Source organism: Balearica regulorum, chromosome 18 (assembly GCF_011004875.1).
Source record: "Balearica regulorum gibbericeps isolate bBalReg1 chromosome 18, bBalReg1.pri, whole genome shotgun sequence".
Lineage (NCBI taxonomy): Eukaryota > Metazoa > Chordata > Aves > Gruiformes > Gruidae > Balearica > Balearica regulorum.
Window position 1 is genome coordinate 6,776,399 of NC_046201.1, and position 14,417 is coordinate 6,790,815.

At 36.3% G+C, this 14,417-nt stretch overlaps 1 protein-coding gene across 11 annotated transcripts in view; it reads left to right on the top strand.

Annotated features, from left to right (window-relative positions):
• Window positions 1–14,417, top strand: part of MBTD1 (mbt domain containing 1) — a 36,095-nt gene that overhangs the window by 16,371 nt on the left and 5,307 nt on the right. For 8 of the 11 annotated variants that reach the window (XR_012838277.1, XR_012838278.1, XR_012838281.1 and 5 more), the window contains 10 exons: window positions 547–664; window positions 1,310–1,444; window positions 1,927–2,015; window positions 3,343–3,577; window positions 4,854–4,909; window positions 5,189–5,293; window positions 6,158–6,305; window positions 8,902–8,984; window positions 9,297–9,531; window positions 10,165–10,242. Coding sequence is in view for 5 of the 11 variants with exons in the window: in XM_075770800.1 (XP_075626915.1) it covers window positions 547–664; window positions 1,310–1,444; window positions 1,927–2,015; window positions 3,343–3,577; window positions 4,854–4,909; window positions 5,189–5,293; window positions 6,158–6,305; window positions 8,902–8,984; window positions 9,297–9,531; window positions 10,165–10,242 (1,282 nt within the window). In the remaining 6 variants the exon portion in view is untranslated. Of the gene's footprint in view, window positions 1–546; window positions 665–1,309; window positions 1,445–1,926; window positions 2,016–3,342; window positions 3,578–4,853; window positions 4,910–5,188; window positions 5,294–6,157; window positions 6,306–8,901; window positions 8,985–9,296; window positions 9,532–10,164; window positions 10,243–11,193; window positions 13,653–14,417 lie in introns of those variants that run through there. The other 3 variants (XR_012838279.1, XR_012838280.1, XM_075770803.1) reach the window with 2 other exon arrangements.

Consider the following 14,417-nt stretch of genomic DNA (forward strand, 5'->3'; position numbering starts at 1 on the left):
AGGGGATGTGAACCAGTGGGTGATAAACCCCACCATAATAAATTGTCAGAATAGATGCAAGAAATAATTTTTAGGCATTTTTTCAGGAATGTTTCTGATTTACAGAATGCGAAGATTTTGATGTCTGTGGTACAGTTACGAATTTAAAGTACCATAATTTTCTTGCAAGTAAAATTGCAGAGGAATTACACCAGTCTCACTAAAATCGGCAGCATGCACCTAGATGAAACATAGTAAAATAAACACTGACCTGTGAGTATGTGCAGTTTGTGCTTGTGCTTTACAGATTTTTAAACTTTGGAATCCTATGGGATTTTTTGCAGGAAATACACAGTAATAATAGTATACAATTACAATACTACACATAAGGTTTGAATGAAAACCAAACTGGGTTTTCATAGAATGAATGTTTTCTAAACATACGCTTATGTCTTATTCTCTATATTGATTTTTTTTTGTCTCCAAGTTGCTTGTAAAACATGAATGTGAAAAAAAAAAAAAAAATTCGTGTGGTGAACTGGTGACTTTTTCCCCCTGAAATGATAGGCACCTATGGGGACATGCTGGGGTGATATCTCAGAAGGAGTGCGAGTGGAAGTTCCAAACACCGACTGCAGCCTACCTACCAAAGTCTTCTGGATAGCTGGAATTGTAAAATTAGCAGGTGAATATATTTTAGTTGAAATTATTAAAATAATCAAAACAATGATGTGAAGGGAGCTAAGAATTTAGTCAGTGGTCACCTGGTTAGTAGAATATTGACACTGGTTAGGTTGTCAGACCTGTGTCAATAGGTTATATGTGTTAGCTCTGTCGCTCTGTTATGCTGTTTTACAGTGAAGCTTGAGAACACCTGGGATTTTTATATTGCTGAAGAGTACAGTAAGAGCAGTGCAGAATGAATGAGGACATAAGAAATTGTATAATAGTTAACAAGTAAGCCTTGTTATATGGATCACTTTTCTTCATTAAAAGTTAAAAATTCAAGGTCACGTAGCTAAGATATGAAAAAGCAGATACTGTGGGTAATTTATCAATTTTGTCCTATTACATGTGATTTGTAAAGGTTTCTAGTTCAAGAATTTTAATTAAAATTTGGCTTACATGATAGCACATGCACATTTATCAAAGTAATCCATTCTGTGCATTAATAACATGTGGCAATGTGCCCTAAGAATAATGTTATATAAAAAGTTCTAGTCTAGAAAATCCAGCGTAATATACATTATGATTGGTAGAGAAATATTAATAGATCTTTTATAATCTTGTTTAAATTTTGTCTCTTTTAAATGGGACTGCTTTCTTTCAGGCTACAATGCTCTGCTAAGATATGAAGGCTTTGAAAATGATTCAAGTCTTGACTTCTGGTGCAACGTTTGTGGGTCTGACATCCACCCAGTTGGTTGGTGTGCAACCAGTGGGAAGCCCCTAGTCCCTCCTCGAAGTATGTAAATAGTAGCCTTACTGATTGATATAAAAGTCTTTCTTTATTAAACTAAATTTGCTCATGGTTCAGATATCAAACTTGTTTTTTCTTTACCATAGCAACTCTTCCAACTGTTACAAATAAATCATTTTAACTTTTGGAAAAATAAGGACTTGACTGATGCTGAAAGTGTTTCTTGGAGTAGCCCATCTGATGCAACTTAAAGTTTTTAAGATCAAGGTGGAACCGGTTAGCTAATCAGTGGTGTGAACATACACTGATTTTATTTATATTTTGTGATTAAATTCTTTGCCCTGACATACCCATAAACTTAATCTCGGGTAGCATTCATTCTCTAAAGAGGTTTTTGTCATTATTGTCATCCAAGCTTTTTAACAGTCATCTGGGATTTCTTCTTTACATATTCCAGACTCTAATATTGTCTCTAATGGACACAATTAAAAATCAGTGGCTTATTTTTTCCCCTTCATTTGCAACAGCCATCCAACACAAATACACAAACTGGAAAGCTTTTCTAGTGAAACGACTTACTGGTGCCAAAACACTTCCTCCTGACTTTTCTCAGAAGGTAAGGCTGATGCAATATCAATGATGTACTATAAACGAAATTGCAGCACAATGTGAAGAACTGAAGTATTTTACAATGGCACATTAGCTCCTTTTATAGTGAAGGTGATACAGTAGTCTCTTCCCTTAAATACAGTTTTCCTTGAAATCTCTATTCTCCATTTATGTCCACGCTTGTCAGCATGTATTTGGAAAACTGTTTCTTCTAGCAGAAAGTAATTTTCATTAAAAACTGGTTAGTCTCTTTTAATTTTAAAATACCCCAATTAAAAAAAGAAAAAAAAAGTCTTAATAAGCTACCCTGTGATATGTAAGAAAAAGGAAAACTTATTTTTCTAATTCAGGAATGATTTTTATCATGCACTATTTCAAGAAACTGAACAAAACTTGTTAATATAGCACGTATCTAGATGCAATGAAGTACATACTTTTGAATGTTAATATTTTTCATCTGCTCTGGATGAGTTTTTTGCTGTCTTTGTCATGTCTTTAAGTGTGGCAGCTGCCTGTATAGTGTTCTATAAGTTTACTATTATTGTGAGATGGTACACAGCTTTCAGTAGGAATAGGAGACTTATTGTATTGTTGTCTTACACTGCATCTAATATTCAGAAAAAAAAAACCCCACACCTTTCTGCAGTTGTTCGTTTCTATTTAAAAATCGGCTCCGTTGGAAGCCAAATTAAATTGGCACGGTCTCAACACTTGGGGGGAGTTCATAATGGAAATGGCAAGTGACAGATACTGATTTTTAAACAGAATGTATTGTCACAAGGCAGATTGACATCTATTTCCATTCTGTTCCTTTCTTTTTGGTATATTGTAAAGAAATATGTTTGTGAGTCACCACCTTTAATTATGTTGAAGGTTTGTTTTCCATGCCTTTTATAATAAAGTAAAAAAGGATTAAAATAAAGTGCTATGTTTGAGTGGGTGGCAAAGCAAAAAAAAAAACCCACAAAATTGGTGTCTTCTTTTTTTGGTTAAAATTGTTTCTTCAGGAAACTTGATCCATTGTTAACAACTGAACAAGCTTTCCTTAAGTCAATGGAAAATTCCTTTAACCTATGTGAGAATTGTATTAGGGGCTGTATTTGATACAATTAAAGCATTGTAGGATCTATTCTACTTAGTTTTCTGAATTGCTTCATTTTTCCCAGTGTACAGTGAAATATAAGAGAAATCATTTGTGTCGTTTTGCAGGTTGATTAACAAGTACTTGAGTTAAGTGAAAAGTGCAGTGATACTGCACTTTAATAGCTGAAGACAGATGACTAAGGAAAAAAAAGTATATTCTTACAGAATGGGTTTTTTCCTCTTGCTTTAAGGTGTCTGAGAGTATGCAGTACCCATTCAAAACGTCCATGAGAGTAGAAGTTGTTGACAAAACGCACCTTTGTCGAACAAGGGTAGCGGTTGTAGAAAGCGTCATTGGGGGACGGTTAAGATTGGTGTATGAAGAAAGCGAAGACAAAACTGATGATTTCTGGTGCCATATGTACAGTCCACTCATTCATCATATCGGTTGGTCTCGAAGTATAGGACACAGATTCAAAAGATCTGGTAAGCTGCTTGTGGTTTAGAGGTGTCTTTGTGGGCAGTGTTGGCTTGGAGAAGTCTGACTTAAGCGGTACTAAAAAACCGCCTGAATAATGATCTTTAAAAAAAATATGTTTTATATAACGTGGCCCAGGGCTTTTATCAGTTAGATCACATTCAATAGTTTCAGTTTAATTAGTGTATTTTATAGCATTGGAAAAGCCGAAAGAAAATTTTAGTTGCTTTGTAGCATGTCGATATCTAGAAAGATTCAACGATAAACAGTGGTTAACAGTCTAGGCAGGAAAACTGTGAACTGCAGTATTCAAGCATTCAATTTTTCATGCTGAAACCTGGAATTACACAGTCCTGCTCCACAAACTCCTTGTGTCTGCATGTTTGTTTCTTTTTGTACAATATAACATGGACAAGTATCCTATTAGATACTGATTTTTTTTTTACTTGCAAGTTTAAGGACTACTGTCTAGTATTTTTATATCGCAAGATTTACATGTGTTAGAGGGCATTAGGAGCTGGGCAGGGAAGATGTAGTGCTAGTCTAATAGATGGTACACAGTTAATACCCTTGTTATGTAAAAGACAAAAATCCTTGTAGTATGAAATATTTAAGATTTCTAAATAAAAAAGTCTGGGTTTTTTGAATATTTCTGTGCCCCATTGAGTTTGTGTCCTTTGTCAGAAACGGAATTTCTGTAAAACATTCCACAAGGCATCCCTTCAGGAAAACCTTCCATTTTCCTAGCACTTAAACTTTCACTAAAACCATTTGTAAATGAGAGTAGTTAAGAGAAGTCAGGAACAGTGCTACTTCCCAGCAGCTACTTCCCAGCTCTAACAGTTCCAGGGATTCCCCTTGGAAAGCAGTATTCAAGAGCTGGCAAACCCAGCTATGCTTATGTATTTAAAGTGATTACATATAATTATATAAAAAATGTGCAAATATAACTTTCTGTCATAACATAATGAAGGGATTTTATTTGTCGATTTTTTTGCAAAAGCGTCTATGTATATTTGTATCAGTCTGTGATATAATCAAGTGGTCTTGTAAATACTGGATTTTTTTTTTTCATAAATGAAACTGTGTTACAGAGGTATTTCAGGTCGAAGTCAGTAAGGAAAATAGATGGACTATGTCCTCCATATTTTTGTGGTAGCCCTATTATAAACCATGGGCCTCCCACACCAATGATTGCATTCTACTAGTTAGCATGTTCAGAAAAACACACAGTCTACTGTATTAACAAAACTTCTGAATAATATGTACTATTATGCCTCGTAGATATTACGAAGAAACAGGATGGACACTTTGACGCACCCCCACATTTATTTATGAAGGTGAGTTTGCTAGCAAGGACACTGTTTCCTCAGAGTTGACTGAGGACCTTTAGTTCCTGGGACATGTAAAACAGACCTGAAACTCTACTTCAGTCCTGGAAATAGGACCAGCACAAGCATTACTTTTTTTTATTCAAACACGTACCTAATTTTGCTTCCTTGACGTAAGCAGAGATGATAGAACAGGTATTTCAATCTGCTGCTTTGATGGTATGGGGTTGTATTTTGTTCCAGGCTTATTTGATTCTTAGCTTCTGATGCTGTTATCTGATTCTTTAGGTAAAAGAGGTTGACGCAGCTGGAGAATGGTTTAAAGAAGGAATGAAATTGGAAGCTATAGACCCCTTAAACCTCTCGGCAATATGTGTGGCCACTATTAGAAAGGTAAGAAAACAAATGTGTATTTTGGGAAGGTAGACAGGAGTTCTTTTTTCACTCACCTTTATTCAGGTTTGAAACAAAAAACTCAAAACAAAAAAAAATGCAGTTCATTCACACAGTGAATGTTTATGGAATATGTCCATTAATTATTTATATGCAACTGCTATGAAAAAGAATATACTCATGTAAGGTGGTGGTTGTTGTTGTTGTTTTTTTTAATTTAAATTACATTCATCTCTGGAAATTCATCCTTACCTTTAATTAGAATATGTTTGTGAGATTAATTTGCAGGACAATCTTCTGGTAATTATACCAAATGTTTTGCAACTATTCAGAAAGAAACCTCGTCTTGCTTGCTTGCAAAAGTCTATGAAGGCATTTTAAGGATGTACTTTTTTCCTAGCTTGGTTGAAAGGGATCCCATACATGTGAAATCTGTTTTAAGAGGAAAAAAATGTAAAAAGTAGCTTAGCAGAATTGCATAACCTTGTGGACTGTCGTTTATGATTTTGAGTCTTTTCTTACTAATGGTGTGCAGAATATCCTTGCAAGCTAAAGAGTACGCTGAATTATAAAGCTTTAGAAGTAGAGCTTAAGTTCACAAGAAAAATAAACTAGAGATCAGAAAAAGGAAATGTTCATCTCCTAGTTTGCAGTTAACAAAGGTACATTTGACAATAGAACACACGGTCTTGGAGACAGGTATGATTTGGGGTTTTTTCTTTTGTTACAATTAAATGTCCTTCTAAGTGTACTTCCATTATTATTGAGTTACTTTTCACTCTTTTGAAACATGGCATGCTTTCTTTCTAGCCTTATCACAGAGTTAAAGGTATTTAATGTAAAATTTTGTTTTTCTTTACAAAGGTTTTAGCAGATGGCTATCTTATGATTGGGATTGATGGCTCAGAAGCAGCAGATGGGTCTGATTGGTTTTGTTACCATGCCACTTCCCCTTCTATTTTCCCTGTTGGTTTCTGTGAAATTAACATGATTGAACTAACTCCACCCAGAGGTACATATAGCATTCTGACCACATTTTATTTTGAATATTTTTTCAGTGATATTGTATGTGCCATATGCTTTGTTTCTTAACTCAGTCTACAAAACTCATGTCACTTCTTAGGACTTTCTGAAGTCTGAAACAAATACAACAGCGTAACTTCAAAGTAATCTAAAACAGAGATAACAAACTTCATTTAGAACAAGTCAAATTGAACATCTGATTGATTCTCTGGCTAAAATAATTTGCTTTTGCAGTCAGAAATTGAGGATAGCCACTAGTTGAATAGTATATCCATTAAGTGAATGGGAAGTATGGTAGTCACTAAAAGGACTGTTCAGAATATGTCATTGCTTGGGAAGTCCTGGCCACCAAAAGGGCTAACAAACGTTGTAAAGAATCTCAGGCTAATTCACCAATGCCAGTTAATTTTTTTAAAGAATATGCACAAACTTGAGCTTTGAGGAAGTAGAGCTAGATGCTGAGTAATCCCTTCTGTCAGAAAAAGCTGTCTGTCCACTAGCACGTATGCCTACGGAAGACTCTGTTGCCTTCATTTTTCCTTTTTATTGTCTTGGTCTAGCAATTTATAAAGAGGATTGTAACTAGCTGTGTAACAGCAGATAATAATGGTTTTCTATGGATTTTTTTTCTCCGTTCTCATTTTTGCAGGCCTCTACTTGTACTTATTGCATTATTTTTCTAGGTAATAACTGCAAAGAGTGTAATGCAACACGAAGAAAATAATTTCATATCATTTTCATTATTGCACGCTAATGAATCTGTCATCTTTGAGTACGTGGAAAGTGCAGTTGGACAGATTTACTATTATTTTTCAGTCAGCTCATTTAGTGACCTTATTGCCTAGAAATTCATGGGCATAATCACCTCTTAAAAATACGTGGTGGAAGTCTCTTGCAATAGAAAATTTTTTTTCTGGGAGGAAAAAGCATGCATATCAATATATATATCAATCAATTTAGAAATACATACATTAAATTGACAATGTAGAATAGGAAAAAATCCCTCCCTTCTGTAATGAAAACTTTCCTCTTTCCTCTACAAATACTACTTACACAACAGTATGTGAATTTTGTTGTTAGCATATTTATGATACTTCTGTGCTTCTTGTATCGTGGCAACCTTATTCTTTATCTACATGTGTATTTCTCCTCCTACTGCAGTTTTCTGTAACAGTCCTGTTCATCCACTGAGAGGTGATAATAAATCACACATGCAATAATCTAAAGTAATTTGAAAGAGGAATTAACATGAGTAAAATGCAGAATATAATGTGCATTAACATATTTAATAGGATTAAAGCGATCAAAGCTTCTTGGCTCTTTGCTTTCCAAATTATGGGCTTGAAAATGGACAGTTCCTTAACTCTGACTACTCTAACAAGGACCACATGCACATGTGTCTAGTGCATGTGATGAGAAGTTAGTTAAAGGACTTACGTACAAATATATTGGTCTAGCCAGAGGAACTGTGCATTAACAAGAAAAGCATTAATATGCAAAACTGATACGTTACTACCCTTATTAATTGTCAGCTATCCAGCTACACCTGTTCATGCAGATATTATGTACCTAATGTGAACGCTCTTTTCCAAATGGCATTTAGCAGTGTGGATAGCTTAAAGCCCAGTGATTTCACAGCAGCTTACTTAAATTCATTTGTTCCAAACATCTTCATCTCTTGCTGAAATCAGAAGATGAAGCTGCTTAGACACTTTCAAGAATGAGATTACGTTTTGGATTGTGAATGTTAGCTACCTTATGAGTCTGGCCCTGTGGTGCTGAGCTGTGGCTCAGTGGGAGCTCTCTACCCTCACTTAGGTGAGATCCAGCTGTTTCCTGTAGCTCCCCATGCCATGCCTGCTATGCTGCGATATTTTTCGGAATGTCCATCACTGCATAGTACTGCAAAGGAATCTTTCAAGCTGTTGTTGCTCCAGCTAGAATTTGAGAATTACTGGTTTAAGCAGTTGTAGAAGTTGCCCAAACTAAAAAATAGTCCTGCGTGTTTTAGGCATATTCAGTAGATGCACAAAAGCTAAATATATTTGAGAGATTGTTTTCTTCCCTTTATAATAGCTTTTTAGATTGGGGGGGGGGGGAAATCCTGTAATTTTCCATCTGATTGGTATTTTTAGCCTTATTTAAGTTTTAAAATATCCATGCTTGTTCTTACCACTCCATTCCTAACAATCGAAGTGTTTCAATAGTGGAGCTCTTTCCCCACAGGAAAGATACTGGATGTGCTTATTTACATTGATCTGTTCTGGGTCATTTGTGTGGGGCTTTATAGAGATCCGGGATCTACGTGGACAGAAAGCTTCAAGTATGAATGATTAATCTTAACATTAAATGACACTTTCTATATTATCCAGAGGTTCATTCATCTTGTTTGTGGCAAATGGGCTATGTCCAGATGACTGTCCTGTCCCTTAGACCAAAGCTCAGAGAGTGGAAGTTTCTGATGTTAATGTTTTGCTTCTTTGTTGTCTTTTTAGCCATAACACAGTACCAATATACTATTTTTGTTGTGTTCTTATGCATGAAGTTTGCAGTTGATGTATGAAAATGTTGTTTGAAATTCACAGGTTATGCAAAACTCCCTTTTAAATGGTTTGACTACCTCAGGGAAACTGACTCAATAGCAGCCCCTGTAAAGCTCTTCAATAAGGTAATAAACATACATGTATATTTAAACTCTAATTAGTATTATCTTTACATTTCTGTCTCCATAGTCCATGGGATTGACCCATTTCTGTGAATAGAATTTTGAAAAGCTAAGACAGCAGAGACTTCTAGAAATAAGAACCATTTGAGTATATTAAGCTTAAATGCTTCTGAAATGTTAAATAAATACAGGGGTACATGAAACTTCATAACTAATACTTGGTGTTTTCCTCATTAACATGACTGAAAGTCACTTCAACACTGTGCTTAAACCATCTTAATTAACATGTTTCTTTACTGATGTTTGCTTTTTCAGGAAGTTCCAAACCATGGGTTTCATGTTGGAATGAAACTGGAGGCTGTTGATCTGATGGAACCTCGCCTGGTATGTGTGGCCACAGTAACTCGCATTATCCATCGTCTTTTGAGGATACACTTTGATGGGTGGGAAGATGAATATGATCAGTGGGTGGATTGCGAGTCCCCAGACCTCTATCCAGTGGGATGGTGTCAGCTAACTGGATATCAACTACAGCCTCCAGCACCACAGTGTAAGTTCCAGTTTTGTAAATAACGTAACAGTTGCTTACTGGTCCTTGGTCATGGGTGATGATTTTCCTAACTTCATCCTTTTCTAGTTGGGTCACCAGGTGTTACAAAAATAAAACAAAATCTTGCTAATGCTTAGACGTAGATAGTTCTAATCTCTTCCACCTTGACATTTAAAGTACTTCTGGGCATTTCTGTGACTACTTCCTACATTTAATGCCAGAAGATGCTTATTTTATCCAGGGAAAAAGCCTGTTACTCATCAATTCAGGATAATATCACTGGGAATATATATGGCTTTAAGGTTGCAAATATATATGCTTTGCATACTGGATTTCATGGAACTCAGCGTGTGCATAGCTATTCGTGAGAAGGCTGTATTTTATTTGATGCATTAAGACTTATCCTGTCAGGTCAAGTTATATGATAATATTTGATAACTGTATTTGGAGAACTGTTGGTTGTTTAGTGGGAGGGTAATAGTAGTTTAATGGGAGGCTTTTCCCACAATAAAGGTATCCTGCCTTCGTTCAGTCACCAAGGAGAAATTCTGTAGCTGTGTAGCAGCTTTGACATATTCTGAAGTGTTTTTCCAAAATACCGATCTTTAATTTTAAATTCTTAATTTTTTGCAGCATCAAGAGATAGCCAGTCGAGTTCATCAAAACAGAAGAAAAAAGCTAAATCGCAACAGTACAAAGGCCATAAGAAAAGTGGGTGACAAATTAGTGTTTACACTTTTCCTGTCATTTAAAAAGTTTGTGGTCTCTCCTTAAGTTCCTGTTCTATTTGGAAATGTTTGTGTGTAAACAGGTGTTATGGTTAAAGGTGCAGTATGCCATAAAAGGAACTTTTTCATTGAGAATAACCATTTTTTTATAACTTGCAACAGGGTTGATGTTACTAATAATAATCTATATGAATTGTAGGTGGACAACTGATAAAATAGTTTTGGTATTTGGACATCATTTTAGTTAATACACTGACTATATGTACCTTATACAAAATACTCAAGTATCAATTAACACAGTTTTAATTCTGCTCTTTGTAACACAGCTGTAGGAATAAGAACCAAGTTACTTGGATCAGAAAGAATGAGATGCAGAAAATTGAAATTACCATCTAGCTGGTTCCTTTTTTTGTGTTTAAAAAGTTACTTAATTGCCAGATTTTTAGATGAGACAGACATCTGTGGGAAGCTGCATTTAAATAAAACTTCTATATTTATTATTTATAAATAATTTATTTTAAATATTTTAATATATTATTTTCAGAAACAATAAATAGCATTGCTGTGTGTGACTATTCTTGTCACAGTAAAGATATTTTTAAGAATCTGAAGTATTCAGGTTCTTTCCATAGTAATTGTTTCCCTTAGGAACAAATTATCTTCAAAATTCACAACCAGTTTGAATTTGCACAAATAACACATTTTGCATTCCTCTGTATTTTTATTTTCATTACTCTGATTTAAACTGAAAATCTGTTCTGTATGAGTAACATAAAGGGAGTAGAGGCAACCAATCGTAAGAGCACCTTGTGCCTTCTCCCATCATTCTTCTCTGGAAATCAGATCCATCTGTATTCTCTCTAAGTAATATTCTAGGTTCATATGGCAGTCTTATTCCAAAGGTTCTCAAGCCATTTTTCCAATAATTTGACAGTTTTGAAAGGCAGCTACCTCTGGAGTCAGGAGCAGCAGCAACATGGCAGCCATTGTACAAGAAATGTGCAAGAGATGACATGGTAAATGAGACCATAGTGTAAGCCTGTAGTCTTGTTAAGTGCTACACAATTTGTAATTATGTTTAACTCAAGATTTTACAATATTGTATTTTTTTTAAAAAAGAACCAATTACAACTGCAGGGGGAGGTTTTTTCTGCCACATAAGAATGAATAGTTTGTCTTGATAGAAGTAGATGGTCTAGTTCCAGACAAGCTTGAGAAGTGGGCCTGTGTGAACCTCATGAGGTCCAACAAGGCCAAGTGTAAGGTCCTGCACCTGGTTTGGGGACATCCCCCGGTATCAATACAGGCTGGGGGATGAAGGGGCTCAGAGCAGCCCTGTGGAGAAAGACTTGGGGGTACTGGTGGATAGAAAGCTGGATGTGACCTGGCAGTGTGTGCTCACAGCCCAGAAAGCTACTCGTATCCTGGGCTGCATCACAAGCAGCATGACCAGCAGGTTGAGGGAGGGGATTCTCCCCTTCTACTCTGCTCTCATGACACCTCACGGCCTGCAGTACTACATCCAGCTCTGGGGTCCCCAGTACAAGACAGACATGGAGCTGTTGGAGCAAGTCCAGAGGAGGCCATGGAGATGATCCAAGGGCTGGAGCACCTCTGCTGTGAGGACAGGCTGAGGGAGTTGGGGTTGTTCAGCCTGGAGAAGAGAAGGTTCCAGGGAGACATTATGGCAGCCTTCCAGTACCGAAAGGGACCTACAGGAAAGAAGGGGACAAACTTTTTAGCAGGGCCTGTTGGAATAGGACAAGGGGTGATGGTTTTAAACTAAAAGAGGGGAGATTTAGACTAGATGTAAGGAAGAAATTTTTTACAATGAGGGTGGTGAAACACTGGCACAGGTTGCCCAGAGGGGTGATAGATGCCCTGCCCCTCGAAGAGTTCAAGGCCAGGATGCATGGGGCTCTGAGCCACCTGATCTAGTTGAAGTTGTCCCTGCTTCAACCTTAAAGGTCCCTTCCAACCTAAACTGTTCTGTGATTCTAGTCTAGTTCCAGACAGCCTAACTATGTATATTACATTGGAGCATCCAGTCATTATGCCAACTCATTCTCTTGGTGCTTCCTTGGAAGCAGCGGAGAGTTGGAAAGAAGGTGCAGTATTTTACATGGCAGACATACGGGCATATCAGCTACGGAAAAGGGTCTAGAATCTGTCATCTTCAATGGGCCTTGCTTCGTTGTCAAGATATTTTCTGATAGGACAGCCTAGCAGACAATCAAATCAACACTTTTGTTCATGTTGAAAGTTTTTTTACCTGCAAATCAGCAAACTTGACTCACAATAGTCTTTAACAGTCTTTAGTGAGATGTTAGGAGAGTATTATGTGAAATACTCTTCAAAGTGAGAATGTTAGGCCTTTTTTACTATTAGAACCACTATCATCTTGACTTATTTAGACTTGGTTCCAGAGAGTTTTGTTGATCTGAGACTTGAGTTCATCCAAGTATAAAATTAAAATTTTAAGGCACATTCCCTGAAAGATAGGAGAACAGTTTTCCCCATCCCTTAAAAACTGACTCTGAAATACAGAGGCTGTTGAAATCCAAGCTGTGTTGTTCTATAGATGTGAGCTGTAGCTGCTTTGCAGCTGTTCTCAGTAAAGTGTATTTTCTGATGGTGAATCCTGATGTGGTCTCCCTAACTTCTGGACAGCCTTATTTTATAAAATATCGATCATTTTGATGACCTCAATATCACTGACAGTGCTGTGATTGGAGACTTCCTATAGGTGATGTGGATTTTGGAGATATTAAGATATCTTGATTTAGGACAATTTCTTAATCCATAAAAACAAGTATAATTGGAGCTGAGAATACAGCTGTGCTTTTTTCTTTAAAATCCACAACAAGCAGCATAATGTTAATTTCCCCCTCTGTCATTGTGACTTACAAGTAGTTAATGAGCATACATATTTAGTAATGAAGATAGAAAAATTAAATGTCAGGTTGTTACCCCTTTTATGTAGAGGCTGATCATAATACAGATGTTCCTAGGACTTCTTTTAAGCATCATTTGTTGTTATTGTTAAAAGTCGGGGATGCCCAAACAATTTGTTTTGGTGTGATTACTGATACAGAGAGTGTGAAATAATGTTCTTAAAAGCTGTGACAATGTCTTTGGCCTAGTTTAAATAAGGAAACTGTCCAAGAGGGAGTGGAAATTAAGTAGCATCCTACGTGGCCTTGCCTTCAATAAAGCTACTATTTTTTTTAGATTTATTATGCTGCTATGCAAGCAGCTTGTCATGTTGACAGTGACCTCATTCACTAGCATTTGGATTGTAAAGATATGCTTATTTTATGCTTTTTAGTTTTCTACTTTTATTTAGAATGTTTTATAACTGTAATGTGTTCTGTATGCATGCAAGGTACCAGGTGACTGTTTGAATTATGCCTTGGGCCTTCTGCTTTTTCACTGTTCTCATCCAGCAGCGTGTCCATCGCTGCTGCTTGCTTGCTTCTGTTCAAGGGAAGGAAAATCAACTTTCATGTAGTTTGTATGTTTACTGGCTAGTTATTGTGTTACTTATTAATGTCTAATTGCAAACATAAGTTTTGCTTTTGTTAATGCTTGGGAATTGCTGCCAATTTTGTTTCCAGTAGTGTTTATTTCAAGTGGGTGGGATTTTGTACTAAATTCCCTCTGGTCAGGAAGCTGTGCAGGTGAATGCTTGAAGGGTAACTTTTCAGTTTGCCTAGACAGTTCATTAATAATGTAGTATGCAGTATCTGCTCCTATTGTCTGCTTTCTAGTAGGTATATATATTAGAATAAGGTTGTTGAAACGATAATGTGACCTCAACGTTTTAAAAGCTAGGGTTCCGCAGACAATATTCTGCCTAATTATGGTGTTATCTCTTTAAAAGGCTTATCCTGTAAGAATAATATTTAAGTATGGTGATGTCTTTCGCATATGCACAGTCTAGTTACTTTTTCTCTTCAGGGCTAGGCTCTTGTTTGTCATGTCATCTTTACATTGCAGTGCTGAGAATACTTAAGTATTAGCAACCATAGTTTTGATACAGCTGAAAGCAATGGAGATGATGTACTATAGTGCTTGTATCCCCGATGTAAAGAAGTTTCCTTGGGCACAGAATCAGAGCATCTCAGTGATAAAGGAGGAACACATTAATAATCTGCA